Source organism: Zeugodacus cucurbitae, chromosome 2 (assembly GCF_028554725.1).
Source record: "Zeugodacus cucurbitae isolate PBARC_wt_2022May chromosome 2, idZeuCucr1.2, whole genome shotgun sequence".
Classification (NCBI taxonomy): domain Eukaryota; kingdom Metazoa; phylum Arthropoda; class Insecta; order Diptera; family Tephritidae; genus Zeugodacus; species Zeugodacus cucurbitae.
This window is the reverse complement of record NC_071667.1, coordinates 83273105-83286140: the sequence shown is the minus strand read 5'-3', so window position 1 is coordinate 83286140 and position 13036 is coordinate 83273105. Positions and strand designations below refer to the sequence as shown.

General features: G+C 39.2%; 2 protein-coding genes across 2 annotated transcripts; both read left to right on the top strand.

Moving 5' to 3' along the window:
• Window positions 1-113: 113 nt before the first annotated feature.
• On the top strand, window positions 114-2095 carry LOC105219169 (caspase-3). The gene is made up of 4 exons (XM_011195144.3): window positions 114-599; window positions 1192-1367; window positions 1438-1600; window positions 1665-2095. The coding sequence occupies exons 1-4, from the start codon at window positions 257-259 to the stop codon at window positions 1931-1933; spliced, it is 951 nt and encodes a 316-aa protein (XP_011193446.1). The 5' UTR covers window positions 114-256; the 3' UTR covers window positions 1934-2095.
• Window positions 2096-4846: 2751 nt separating this feature from the next.
• On the top strand, window positions 4847-6275 carry LOC105220729 (putative gustatory receptor 89a). Its single transcript, XM_011197193.2, has 2 exons — window positions 4847-6012; window positions 6070-6275. Exons 1-2 carry the CDS (start codon window positions 5023-5025, stop codon window positions 6229-6231), a joined length of 1152 nt encoding a protein of 383 aa, XP_011195495.1. The 5' UTR covers window positions 4847-5022; the 3' UTR covers window positions 6232-6275.
• The last annotated feature ends 6761 nt before the right edge of the window (window positions 6276-13036 follow it).

Genomic DNA, 13036 nt, shown 5'->3' with positions numbered 1-13036 from the left:
TATTTAATTAAGAGCATCAACTAATACTTTTCAAATTACTCTCTATCTAACTACGACCCCTGATAACGATTCTTCTGATAAGATAAATCCAAATTCACTCGCTAATATTTCAAGCGAATTTAGTGCAGCAGTTCGCGAAGAAACTCCATCGTTGTTACAAGTGACACAGCGCGCGTCGGTAGAACGCCATATATCCAAAATAGGCAACTGTAATCCATATAAAAATCAGAGTGCAAATCACGAAGACGACAGCAGCATGTCTGATGAGACTGATTTTGAGCTTTTCTCCAGTAAGAAATCGAAAGGCAAACATGACAAGGCCGACGCCGCTAAAGTCTCTGAACAAAAGCGTGACGTCACCCCAGCAACAAATCAAATAATCGAATCACGCCCCACCGACGAAGAGTTCTATAGAAATAACAATCCTTATGTGGGCGTAGCTGTCATCTTCAACCACAAATACGTGAAGGGTCAGAAGGATCGCGTGGGCACGGAGAAGGATCGCGACACAGTCGCTGAGGCGCTAGCACTATACGGCTTCGATGTGCGTGTCTATAATGATTTGAGCTTCGAAAAAGTGGACGCACAACTGAAAGCAAGTAAGTGTTGGATGATTTCTTTTCAAAGTGAATAAATATTGAAAATTCTGAAAAAGTGAAAGAAATCAATACAAATATAAATTCAGTTTTTGTACCTACAATAGCTCGCCTTCACTGCCAATGCGATATGAAAATGTCTGTGGGGGCACTTATCACATCGTAAATACACAAATATAACTTTATGTGTCTATACAAAACGTACTACATACAGTTCTAAGTCTTCTAACGATAACGGTGTGTGTATAATTTTATATATTCAGACATCGAATTGCAAATGTTTTGCAATTTTCTTATCTGAATTATTAGCAAATTTTATGTAGACCGTATCTGAGTAAAAATCCTTATGTTTCCGACATTATTCTTTCGAAAGTTAGTGCTTCCGATCCATTCGGACCACAACATTGGATGAGAAAACTCTGATTATATGACATCTCAGAAAGATCAAAGCTTTTGGACCCTAGACTCTGTGCTAATTTCTTTTTTTTTATTTTTCTTTATTTATTTTGAATAATTTGTGTTCGTGACAATAGTCCGATCTGCACCATTGACAATATTAATCAAGTTTAATCGTTTTATAAATTTTATTTTTCAGTCGCCAAAGAGGATCACACCCAAAATGATTGCTTTGTATTGGTTGTCATGTCTCACGGTGCCGAAGGACGCATATTTGCCAGTGATATGAGTTATCCCGTAGAGCGGCTCTGGCAGCCATTTTTGGGCGAAAATTGCCAAAGTTTAATCAACAAGCCGAAAATTTTCTTTGTACAGGTAAACTCCTTTTAACTTTACTAAACTTAAATATTTTAATTTTATTTTATTTCAACACAAATACTCGCAGGCCTGTCGCGGTGAGCGTTTGGACAAACCCGTCACCTTCAACGAGTTCTCCGTGATGACGCGAGTAATTGGCGGACCCAGTCAGGCCGAAGAGACCCCACCTGTGATAACCTACGCCATACCGAATACCGCCGACATGCTGGTGATGTATTCGACCTTTGAGAGTGAGTAGCTGAAAATAATGAACTATTTTAGAGTGAAACTAATATTTATATATCTCACTTGCAGAGTACTACTCATTCCGCAACGTGGAGAATGGCTCGTGGTTCATACAAAGTGTGTGCGATGTGCTTATTGCCGCCGCGCGTAAACCAGAAGCCTACAGCGAAGGTAGCGATCTGTTGCGTCTGCTGACCGCTGTCAATCGCAAGGTGGCCTACGAGTACCAGTCGCTGGCCAAAGTGGAGGTTTTGAATCAGATGAAGGAGATGCCGAATTTCCTCTCAACGCTCACCAAAACCTTCTACCTCAAAGTAAAGAGTCGTCCCGGCAAATGAGTCAACGCAATGGTAATCAAGGCGACAAAAAGCGGCGCCCACACCAACATTATTACAAATGACAACAAATTTCTACTTAACGGGCAAAACAAATCGCTTTATTATCATATCTTTTTCATTGACATTTAAGTGTGCGCGAGTATGTGTCTACAGTCTACACAAGCACACATACATTTATATCAGTAATTCGTGGGTTGTTTTTGCTGTTGTATTCAAACGGTAATCGCCTTGCTTTTCTTATCAGTTAAAAAAATAAAAAACAAATGCAAAAACAAAAACAAATTGAAGTGTTTTGGCTTTAGCAATCACAAATAAAATATAGAAAACATTACTCTTTTTGCACTTTGTAAAGATAATGCAAGAAATAACGGTAAAATTTATTTGTTATTAACAATTAATTTATTTGAATATTGTATAATTTATACTAATATTATTGTTACTATCACACAAGAAAATTTATAGTCAATAAACCGTTAATATTTCTGCAAACACATTTTTATTATTTTCACATATGATTCACTCGACACCTAAAGTCCATTATTAAATTAGCGGGACCTAAACGCTTATCAGAATACTTATAACAATGTGCTTTAATTTTGTCACCAGCTGCAGATAGATGACGCACCATTTGTAAAGTTGCGCTAATTAAAAGTCAAGTCATGTCAAGTAGTTCAAAAGAAGCCATAATTTTTCATGAAATGTTTGGCTTACTTGGTTATTCTACTCGAACACCCCCGAAAATACTTAAATTTCGCACCAGCATTCCAGGTTCCATTGATCCAAAGCTGACGATATTGCGACAGCATCGTAACACTTTGTTGAATATGTTTTACGGAAGAATTCATCACTTCATACAGTGGCGAACGCAGGAAAAAAATTTGGGGGGGCTTTAGGTAAAAAGACAATGTTCCATTATTTTATGTACAAATTGAAGTCTAATCTTCTTTTATTTTGGGCCATAACATTTTAAATCTCTTCCTCCGTCACGTCTATATCTCTATGGATATTCAAGAGAGCCATTCCGTTCAGGCGTGTTTCTCCAGTTTTATTTCTTAAATATGTTTTAAGCCTGCGAAGTGAGGAAAACGAGCGTTCACTTGAAGCGACAGATATAGGGATTGTTGCTCCAATCTTTAAAAAACGATTCACTGTTTTGAAAATTTTCATTTGAAAAACAAATAATAAGTAAAGTTGTGTATCTAATTCAGACCAGTTTTTTGTGGTTGTTTTTATTAAAAATATAGACATTTTAGTTAAGGCACTCAAGTATTTTTTTGCAAATACCATAATTTTTTTTAATTTAAATTTATTTCACAACAGTTTGCTCATGGAACGAAAACTGAAAGTCATAATAAATGAGTTTTTAGTTTTCCTGTGTTATGATTAACAATAAACTCTAAAAAAGTAATAGAAACCTTATTGGTGACTTTTCAGTTCAGAACTAATTTTCAAAAGAAGTCCATTTTCGACTCACAATTCCCCTTAAATCTTAAAAAATCCAGTTCAGCCACAGAGTTATAAGGCAAACTCATTACTTTGAAGTAAATTAAAAAAATGTCTCTGTCCAGTTTATATTTTTCTGGGTTTTTAATTGGCCTACATTCCCACAACTTTTTAATACTATCGAGATACATTAGGTTTGTTTTTAGTTTAACATTTTCATAGTTACAAAAAATTAAATTCTATCAGCAGAAATGTATCAAAATAGGCCGTTTGTGAACGAAAAAATTATCAAATCACAAAATTTAGAAAAAAAGTATCAAATAAGATACAAATGTATCAAAATGGCAACGCTGTTAGTGACTAATGTATTCATTTATTTTACATATTCATACATCGTCGGCAGAAAGATTGCTTTGAAAAAAACAAATTACAATTTTTCAAATGACTATGTAGAATTAAATTCTATTATTTAACAATTCAATTACTTGGGGGGGGGGGGGGGGTTTAACACCCCAAAACCCCCCTGCGTTCGCCCCTGACTTCATAACGTCTTGAATGAACTGATGGGAAACACTTGTTACAGTTACAATGAAATTTTGATTCGTTTCTGATTGTAAGATTGTTCCACGGATGTTAAAACGCGTAGCGTTGCAATAAAAGGCTCTCTAAGATTATTTTCCACACTCTCATTGGCTTACTGTTTCAAGCACAGAAGAGTTCGACGCTTAATGATGGTAATTATTGAAAATGATATTCCTTTGATATTCCACTTGACTTAACACAACTGAACGACTATTTTCAATATTAAACGTTATTATATGGTTTATTTCTTTACTGTATTCAATTCTTAATGAAAGTTAATATTGAACTGAAATATGAACGTAACTTTTTACATTTTTCCAATTTTATTGTTATTATTTCCCACCAATGAGGCTACTTCTGCTAACGCTTTTAGCACTGTCTGCAACAATCACCGAACCGTGGATCCCAATAGAGTCAATTCTCACTGGAGAATCGGCTGACCGATAAAATAACTGCTCATTGAAAAGTATGCAATTATAAAAATGATGTAATAAGGCACGCAATGACGGACTGCAGCCTATATAGTGCCTCTACACATATGTATTATAACGGGTGTTTATTGAGACGTGTAGATTTCAATGGGTTAATACTTTCTACCTGATTGATCTTTTTCACAGCTTTTACTTCATTTAAACTCAGTTTAGTTTGCCATTTCATTTCATGAACAAATTTACTCCGGAGCAACTTTTATTGCTAACATACGGCCTCAATTGCTACAGAAATAGACGAAAATAGGGCCTCTCGGTTGGATTTTATTCGATTTGGCGACGGCAATCACATGCCAGAAATTATTTTTTAAACAATCACTTATCTTTATAATGAAGCTAGATCTTGGACATAGCTTTAAGTGTTGCGTTTTATTTCTTCTTGAATGTCTGAAAATATACCCTTTATATACAAACTCATACTTACACATATCAATGCAGGTACCAAGTCATTAAATCCAACAGCACGACAGGACCTTGCCTCACTTTAGTTTTACCCCAGCACTCAACGACCGATAGACACTAACCGCGGAAGGTCGCTATTTTTTGTACTCGCAAAACTTTCCACTCCAACTTGCAATGTCGAATTGGGCGCAACGCCGCCGTCGTCTCTACAGCGTCGCGTTCTTCTTCAGCCTGCGCGTCGTCCTGCTCGCCGCACAAGTGATGCTACTGGCACCGATTATACGTTCCAAACCGAGCGGTACATATCGGACGCATGGTGCTTTGAGCTGCTTTGCAGTGCTCGTACTGCTGCTCTTGTGTGGCGCCGCACCGTTCCTGCTGCGCATAATCGCCGCCACCTATGAGCGCGTGGGCGTGCAATTCGACAACATCTTCGTGCTCATCGCCATGACATCACAAGTCTGCGACATCAGCATTGTGCTAATTTCCCTGCTGTCGCAGATCTGGCAACGCCGACGCTTATGTGAGTTCCTGAATCATCTCGAGGACACGGTGCAACGCGTACGCACCATACACGGCCGCCACTTCATAAAATCGCGCGTTCTTCTACTGTTGTGGCTGCAGCTGGGCTTGACGCTGTACGATGTGTTGATGCAGCTCGTCTTTCTGTCGAAACTGGCGTTCAAAATCGACCCGTGGCAGTTTCTGGTCAACCTGCTGTCGCTGTACCTGCAACAGTGCCGCGCAACGCTGCAATTGCTGGTTATGGGCTACTTGCTGTTGCTGATCGCTTGCTATGCTCAGTTGGCGGAATGCTTGGAGCACTTCCCTGAAGACTCAAGCGGTGAGCAGTTACACTACGAGGATTTGGTTTCACTGCACGATGCTTTGTATGAGCTTACTCTACAGCTGAAGCGTGTCTTTCAGCTGCCGCTCTTTCTACTTGTCACGGGCGAATTCATTAACGTGTTGGCCAATTTGTACGCTCAGCTTTACTATTACGTCATAACGAAAGCTTGGTGGTTCGCCTTTGTCTTCTACTGCGCCAAGATCAGCATTGAACTGTACCTACTCATACACGTGGTGCATTTCTGTTGCGAATTGCACAGGAAGGTCACTCACCTATTTCTTAATCGCGATTTGGTCTTGGAGGAGCCGTCGGCCGTAAGTATGGATTGTATTTAATGCAGGTGACAGTTATTTAATTCTACTCTCTTTTAGCATTGGCGCTTCGAATTAACTCACTCAGACGTATTATGGCCGCAACCGATTAGATTTGATATTCTTGGCATGTTTGAGCTGAACAATGAGTTTTGGCTGTTCCTCGCCTCCTATTCGGTGAATTTCATAGTCATCATAGTGCAGTTTGGCTTCTTCAATTAAAGGAACGTTTTGTGAGATGAAAACAACCGTTGAGTTCTCAAGTTGCGTCATTTGGATGGACTTTTCAAACTGTGTAAAAGTTGAAAAGGATTGTTTTCTTAGGTTCCGCTAACTCAAATTTAAATAAACAAGAGTTTCTTACTATTATCTGAAAAAGATAACCATATCAGCATAAAAAAGTATTTTCATTATACTCTCCAACATGTTGCTCAGAGTATAAAATTATATAAATAAATTGCGAGAGTATAAAATGTTCGGTGACACCCTTAGCACTTTCTTACTTGCTTTATTTAACGTCTGATTTCTGATTTCGGTAAAAATCAAAGATAGGTGGCGCTAAACTCCATATTGTATGTTACTACAGTGCCTCTCAAATGTCAAGCGTACGACACTTGGTAGCACCGGAAAACGGATGTACAATCAGATTGCTCGCTTAAAACCAATTTATTTATTACTTTCCTCAATTCGTAATATTCATATAGAATTTATTTATGTTAAGCATATTTATCCATCATGGGAATGAACTATAAGGTGTCTTCATGCTTTTATAGCTAAATATATTGTTTGTATCGGTATCTAGTTTTGGTTTGAGATATTTCGATAGAGCTGCTTAGCCATGCTACCTTCTAGAAGAAGCATATTTTAGATAAAAAATTCTTTAAATGTTAAAACGTAGAACCATGTTGCGCCTTTCTTAGTTGTGATAAAAAAGAAATAAAACTCTATGTTCTTTTATCTGAACATAGTTTTAGGATTATTTTTTACACATTAGCCCATTTTGTACCTTTATCCATCACCAATCCAACAGTTAATCTTTTTAAATTTGCAACAACAAGTCCGGATAGCAATAACGGATGACTATGTCAGAGTGAAGAAGAATTTAAAGGATTTCAACTAATTTCTTCAAAAATTTCTTCTTCTCGCTTTTGATCGAGCGTGTAAAATCCATAAAATATTCATTATTAAAAATATTCAATGACTCTCAGCAAGAGTAGCTAATTAATAGCATTGCGCCTGCAGAAAGGAAAGCAGCAAACAAGAATTTCCCGCGTATCAATACGCTGCTACTCTGCTTAGCAGAAGAAACTACAACAATTTGTCCCAGTAAGAGGATGAAAGTGCCACTCCTTACCGTTAGCCAACAGCTATTTTTGGCGTGCATATATACAGGTTAAGTACAGCTTGTCACATTTATGTTTACTGACCGCAAATTGAAGCCGCCACAACCTGGTTGACAACCAACCACCAGTGCCTCACTCACCACTCGCCACCATCACAACAAATACCACTGGACCCAGTCAGCATGCAACCGAAAGCCTGAACTTGACAAACCAAAAGACAAAAACGGGCCAACACGCGGGACGCGGATATCCTAATAAAGGCAACAAAAAAGTTAGAACCAGCCATGGCGGCCTGCACAATGAGCATTTGGTACTTGTCGTAGTACTATTGCTGGCGCGACTCTTCGTGTACAAAGTAAATAAACTAATTGATTTTTTTTTAATTTTCTGCAACCGCCAGAGCCTTGTCTGTTAGCCTCATCACAGCGCCTGCAACCAGCAACAGCTTTGCCGCGGCGGCGCCTCCAGTTGCAGCTGGATCACCTCTTTCGCCACGGTTGACCGCATTTTCAGCAGACTTTCCTGTTTCTCTGAGCACACAAAAAATCACGTCTGAAAAGGAAAATGTGTGCTTTGCACGCCAACGGAAAATATTCAATTGAGTTAATAAATAAATTGTGTAAAATGGTGTGAGTTTCTGTTATGTAAAGTGTGACGGAAGTTAGTAATGACATACCTGCATGTGTTTGTTGTATTTAAGTTGATATGTGCATATATGCAGCGAAATAATGAAATGCTCTCAATTTAAATTACTGTCTTGCGAAGGATTTTCTTCGCACAACGAAATGACTTAAAGACTTTTTTTCTTCGGATTTCTTAGTGTGATAACCGTCTAATCGATTTTGTCTGAGTGCTGAACGGCGCGACGGTTTTTTCTATATTTCTACACTTGTTGTATATGAAAACACCGTTACGATTGTAAATGGTCTATGCTCATATCAACTAAGACTGGTTTGCCTGATTTGTTGAATTTTAAATGTTTTATTTTGATAGCGAGCTCAAAATAGCAGCGACTTACACACCAAACAACATGAAAGCTCTACATTTCTTCTTGTTATACAAGCTTAGCAAGCCCCAAGAGGCTAGTTAAAACGTGTGGAATTAAGAAAAAGATGACTAAAATACAATAATTGTGATAATTTATGAAATATTAAGGCATAAGGACGTGGGTTTGTCCCTTTAATATTTGAAAAAAAGCTATGAGGAGCTTTCACATACCGCAAGAGCTTTAAAGTTCTCCTAAGGCTGTTTTGATATTTCATATGCCTTCGGATGACAGTAACGCTGTCTTGAAACACTCGACCAGTTCAACGAAAATACTCCGAATGGAAATAGTTTAGACCCTAGACAAGTTTTTTCGCCAAATGCTGGACCACCACTGGACAGTGCAGTTGCGAGGTCTTTTTGGTCCGCGGTGGACCGAAACTGTCCTTCAAGCTGTTTTCTTTCAGAAAGGTTCATCTCGGCACTATCATAGGCGTGCTTATTGTATACTGTCCAATAGATACACTTGGGTTGGGATTCCAGATCCTGCCAGACGCAAGTTACCAATGCTGTTTGGAGGAAGACGAAAAGGAAACATCCAAGCACTTCCTGCTTCAATGTCCAGCATTCGCCAAACTGAGGTTAAAAAACATCGGTAGACACATCTTCGGAAGACGTAGCGCATTGACTGGAATTAATATAAGCCGTCCTAAGAACTATGTAATAGAGTGAAAGCGCTTTGTCTAATCGTGGGAGTCATTTGATCCGTTAGGAGTATTCGGATGCCACAAAGGGCAGTTTAAGTGAGATTCTCTGCAGTCGTAGAGATCTGTCTCTTAACCGAATCTAACCTAAGCGAATTCTGAGTAGAACATCAAATAGAAGTATACAGATTATTTGAAACTTTTTTAAGATTAACTCTATTTCATTTTTCGTCTTTTCCCACTCAAACCAGCTGTCTGATTCTCACTCATAAGACACTCACTTCATACCCATCGTTTTCCCTGCATGGCTTTTGCGTATTCATACAAATCTCTGAGTCTTCCAAAGCTTACAACTCTACAATTATGTTAATACTAATCAATATGATAGCCGATGCTGATGTGTGAGCAACGCGTGATGCACCGTTACGCGGCGTTGATGCACCCCACCATGAAATCGCCTGCTGCTTGGATGTCTCATTGTCTGACTGCCCAACAGCTCCGCAGCTCAGCAACTCAGCAGCTGCGAGTGTTCGTAAAAATTTACACTTGGCACCTCGGCGCGCTGTTCAGTTGCTTTCCATTCTTTTGTGTCTGTTGACTGTCATGTGTGCCCCGTGCGCGCCCACTGCCGCTGCAGCTGCATTGCATTGCAAGAGTTCTTTCTCTTTACTTTCCGTTCATTCCTTTCTTTCTGTGGCGGCATTCACCAGTTCGACAGTCGCCTTAACGATTGCATTGTTCTTTATGCGCTCTTCATTGTTGCCACACACACAAAAGCGGCAACTTTGTTACGAATGTTGCACGAAAGTAAGCAGCGGCAAAGACAGCCAGCCGTGTTGTTAGCGGTCGGCGGTTGGTGGTGCAACAGGTTGCATGCCGTTCACCTAATGGCTATAATGTCGGTATGGTGGGTCCGCAGCCATGTGGTCAGCGGTGGGCAGTTATGCGCTTCATTCTTTTCTCACACGCACACAGACACGCCTCTACGACTGTGTTTGCGAGTGTTTATGGTCGCCGTTTTATGAGCCATAATGTTACAGTTAAGCGCTTCAGACATGGCGAGCGCGCAGAGATTAGCGTGTTGTGAATTTGTTTTATGCTAATGCCTTTTTATTGTTATTATGAAATTAAACTATTTTCAAAGTTATGAAAAGCAGTTATTCACTTGCCGTCGTCCGCATTCGATTGTGACCCGTCTGCTTATTGTTGTTGTTGCGCTTGGCTGCAGCTACCAATACGGATTTTTTGTTGGATTTCATTGGCGCAGTGATAGCGAAAACGAAAATATTTTATTTTTATTTATTTCCACTTTTTTCTTCACTTTTATGTGATCACTTGATCAATGACAAACCATAACAATCGGCAGCGTTCGAGTGAATGGCTTGGCTGATTGTGATATTCGTGAATTTGTTGTTGTTTTTGTTTTTATTTTAGTTATGTCGCTATGATAATGCACAAAGTGAGCATGAAATATCGAAATGTTTTGGTTTAGTTAACCGTGAATGGGCGAAATATAAATATCTGCGTTGCAGACAAAAAATGAAGACATATTACATACAACCGAAGACAGTTACCCAACGCGCATGACTTTATGCAAATGAAAGTTTTCGCTTAACTTTTGTGAGCTGCTAATTTGTTGGCTGACTTTTTTCAGCAATCTACACACTGCAGTGCTAAAGTGCATTGGCCCTTATCCGAGTGTTGTGCCAATATTTGACTTCTTGTTGAATGGCTTAAGCTGCGAAATCATCTTGTGTAAAGAAAGTAACTAATCCTTACTATTGATGATCTTTAATTGCTAAATTTCGTACTCTTTCTGCACCCAATTGGAAAATCACTATTTAATTAATTAAAAAAAAAATGCAATTCAAATTGGTAGAATAACCATTACCTTATAAATATTCGATTATAAACAAGAAAAATTCTGACAATTTTAAAATCGATCAGTCTTAATCAATCCTTTGTAAGACTGTACAAAATTCACTATGATAGCTGATAAAGAAAATTAATACGAAAAGGGTTATCGATCCCCGGGTACAAAATCAAGAGACAGTGCGGGTAGGTCTAAAAAATTGTAGCATGAGAAGTTACGAATAGAAAATATAAAAAATGTATTCCCATACCCATAATAACGATATACATATATCGATAATAAATAATATTGATTTATATCAAAAAATATCGACAAAGTAAATTCAAATCTTTGATGAATTTCCCGATATTTATGGATAACACCGATTTATATGTAAGTTTTTCGATTAAGGAATCTAAAATTTTTTGGTGTATTTATATTTTTCAAATATTTAAAATATCGATATTAATCGATAGTAAACAATATCGATTTATAACGAAAATTATGGATAAAGTAAAGTCACATTTTTTGATACATTGTTGACCCAAAGGACTAAGAAAATAAAAGTTTTTACTCCAGCGAGAACCGACTTGAATAGACGACAGCTCCTAATCACCCTATTGAATGCTCTAGCCCAGTTTCTCAAATTTTATTTTTTTTCCATATCAATCGGCATTTCGTATATATTGATACTTTATGCGCAAAAATATTTTGACTCAAAATTCATCTAATCTTAAGTTCTCTCCTTTAGAGAACCTCTAGCAAATAAAAGTTTCGCTGAGATTTACCCTTGGATCTCTTATTGGTCTCTAATATACATATTCTTGGTATGGTATATTATTGAAAAAACAGCTGTAAAGTACTTTTTTCTGGTACTTACTTTCTTGTATAAAATAGAGAATATTAAACAGGGGATGTCAATATAACGGTCAGGTTGTGCCCAGAAGGAATGCGAGAATATAGCGAACTTCCAATGGAAATGCAAAGACCAACGTTGAGCCCTGCCCTACGCGAACGAAAAAGAAAGCGTTCGAGAAATTTTTGCGGAAATCCAAGCCATGAAATGAAAATATTTGTGTTAATCCAATGAAAGCGTGGAAAATGTGTTTGCGCGCAGAGCGTGTGCGAAACTTCAACTTGAATTGGGTCTTTGCATAATCGCCGTCATTGCTTAGTACTTACTTTCAATGCACACGCGCTGCGCGTCGTTGATGGCATTGCTGCATTTGTTGTTTGCATGGTCGCAAGTTCTTGGCAGCCAGCAACTTGTACGCTGCGTCGACAATGCAACACGCAAACAATTCGCACCACAGCAGCACAAAGCAACATGCAACACTTCCTTGTGCGCGCAAAGCCGTCCGACAGCTGGCTGGCTGACTGACTGATAAGCGCATGAACTGCTGCAACAAGTCACACCTGTGGACCCGCGCCAGAAGCGGTGCGGGCACTCGGTGTAACATGCAACGCGCTTCCTCTCTTACGCGCACTTGCTGCGCCACATGCAACCGCAAGTGGGCGATCTTGCCGACATGACGAGCTGCGACTGCGATGCAGCAGAAGCAACAACCATTGCAACAACACCAACCAGCAATAACAACAGCGTACGACAGCAAACTCGGCGCAAGCCATCGCATCGCATTCGACAACAACCAGTTGAGTGAGCCACTTAGTTAGACCGACTTCGACACTTGGTCGTCTGTTGTCTGCCGTCGTTGCTGTAATTCGTGGCGTGTAGCTAGTCCGCACTTGCTTAGTCTAACTAACGCAGATTTAGTTAAGTTAGTTCGTCTTAGAGTGCGGTCGTTGTTGCAAGTAAGCGCGCGCGCATCCCGAGTCACAGCGTCACTCAGTTGAATTGCAAGCAAGCAAACGCGCGTACAAATATAGCTAAGCTAAGTGGCTTGAAGTGCTTAAAAAAGAAATTGAAAAATAAACCAAAGTGAATATCCAGTGAGTCGCCTGCTGTGGCTTTGAAAAATGAAATGAAATGTGTCTGTGTGTGACTTAGTGACTGCTGACATCGCAGTTAACCCGGAAAATTAAGTACCAACGGCTACCGTACGCCAGCCAACGCGTCGCGCTCGAAGCGTTTAAGGATCTCCACGGGCCACAGTGTGACCTTAAACTTGCCACCAACCATTTGT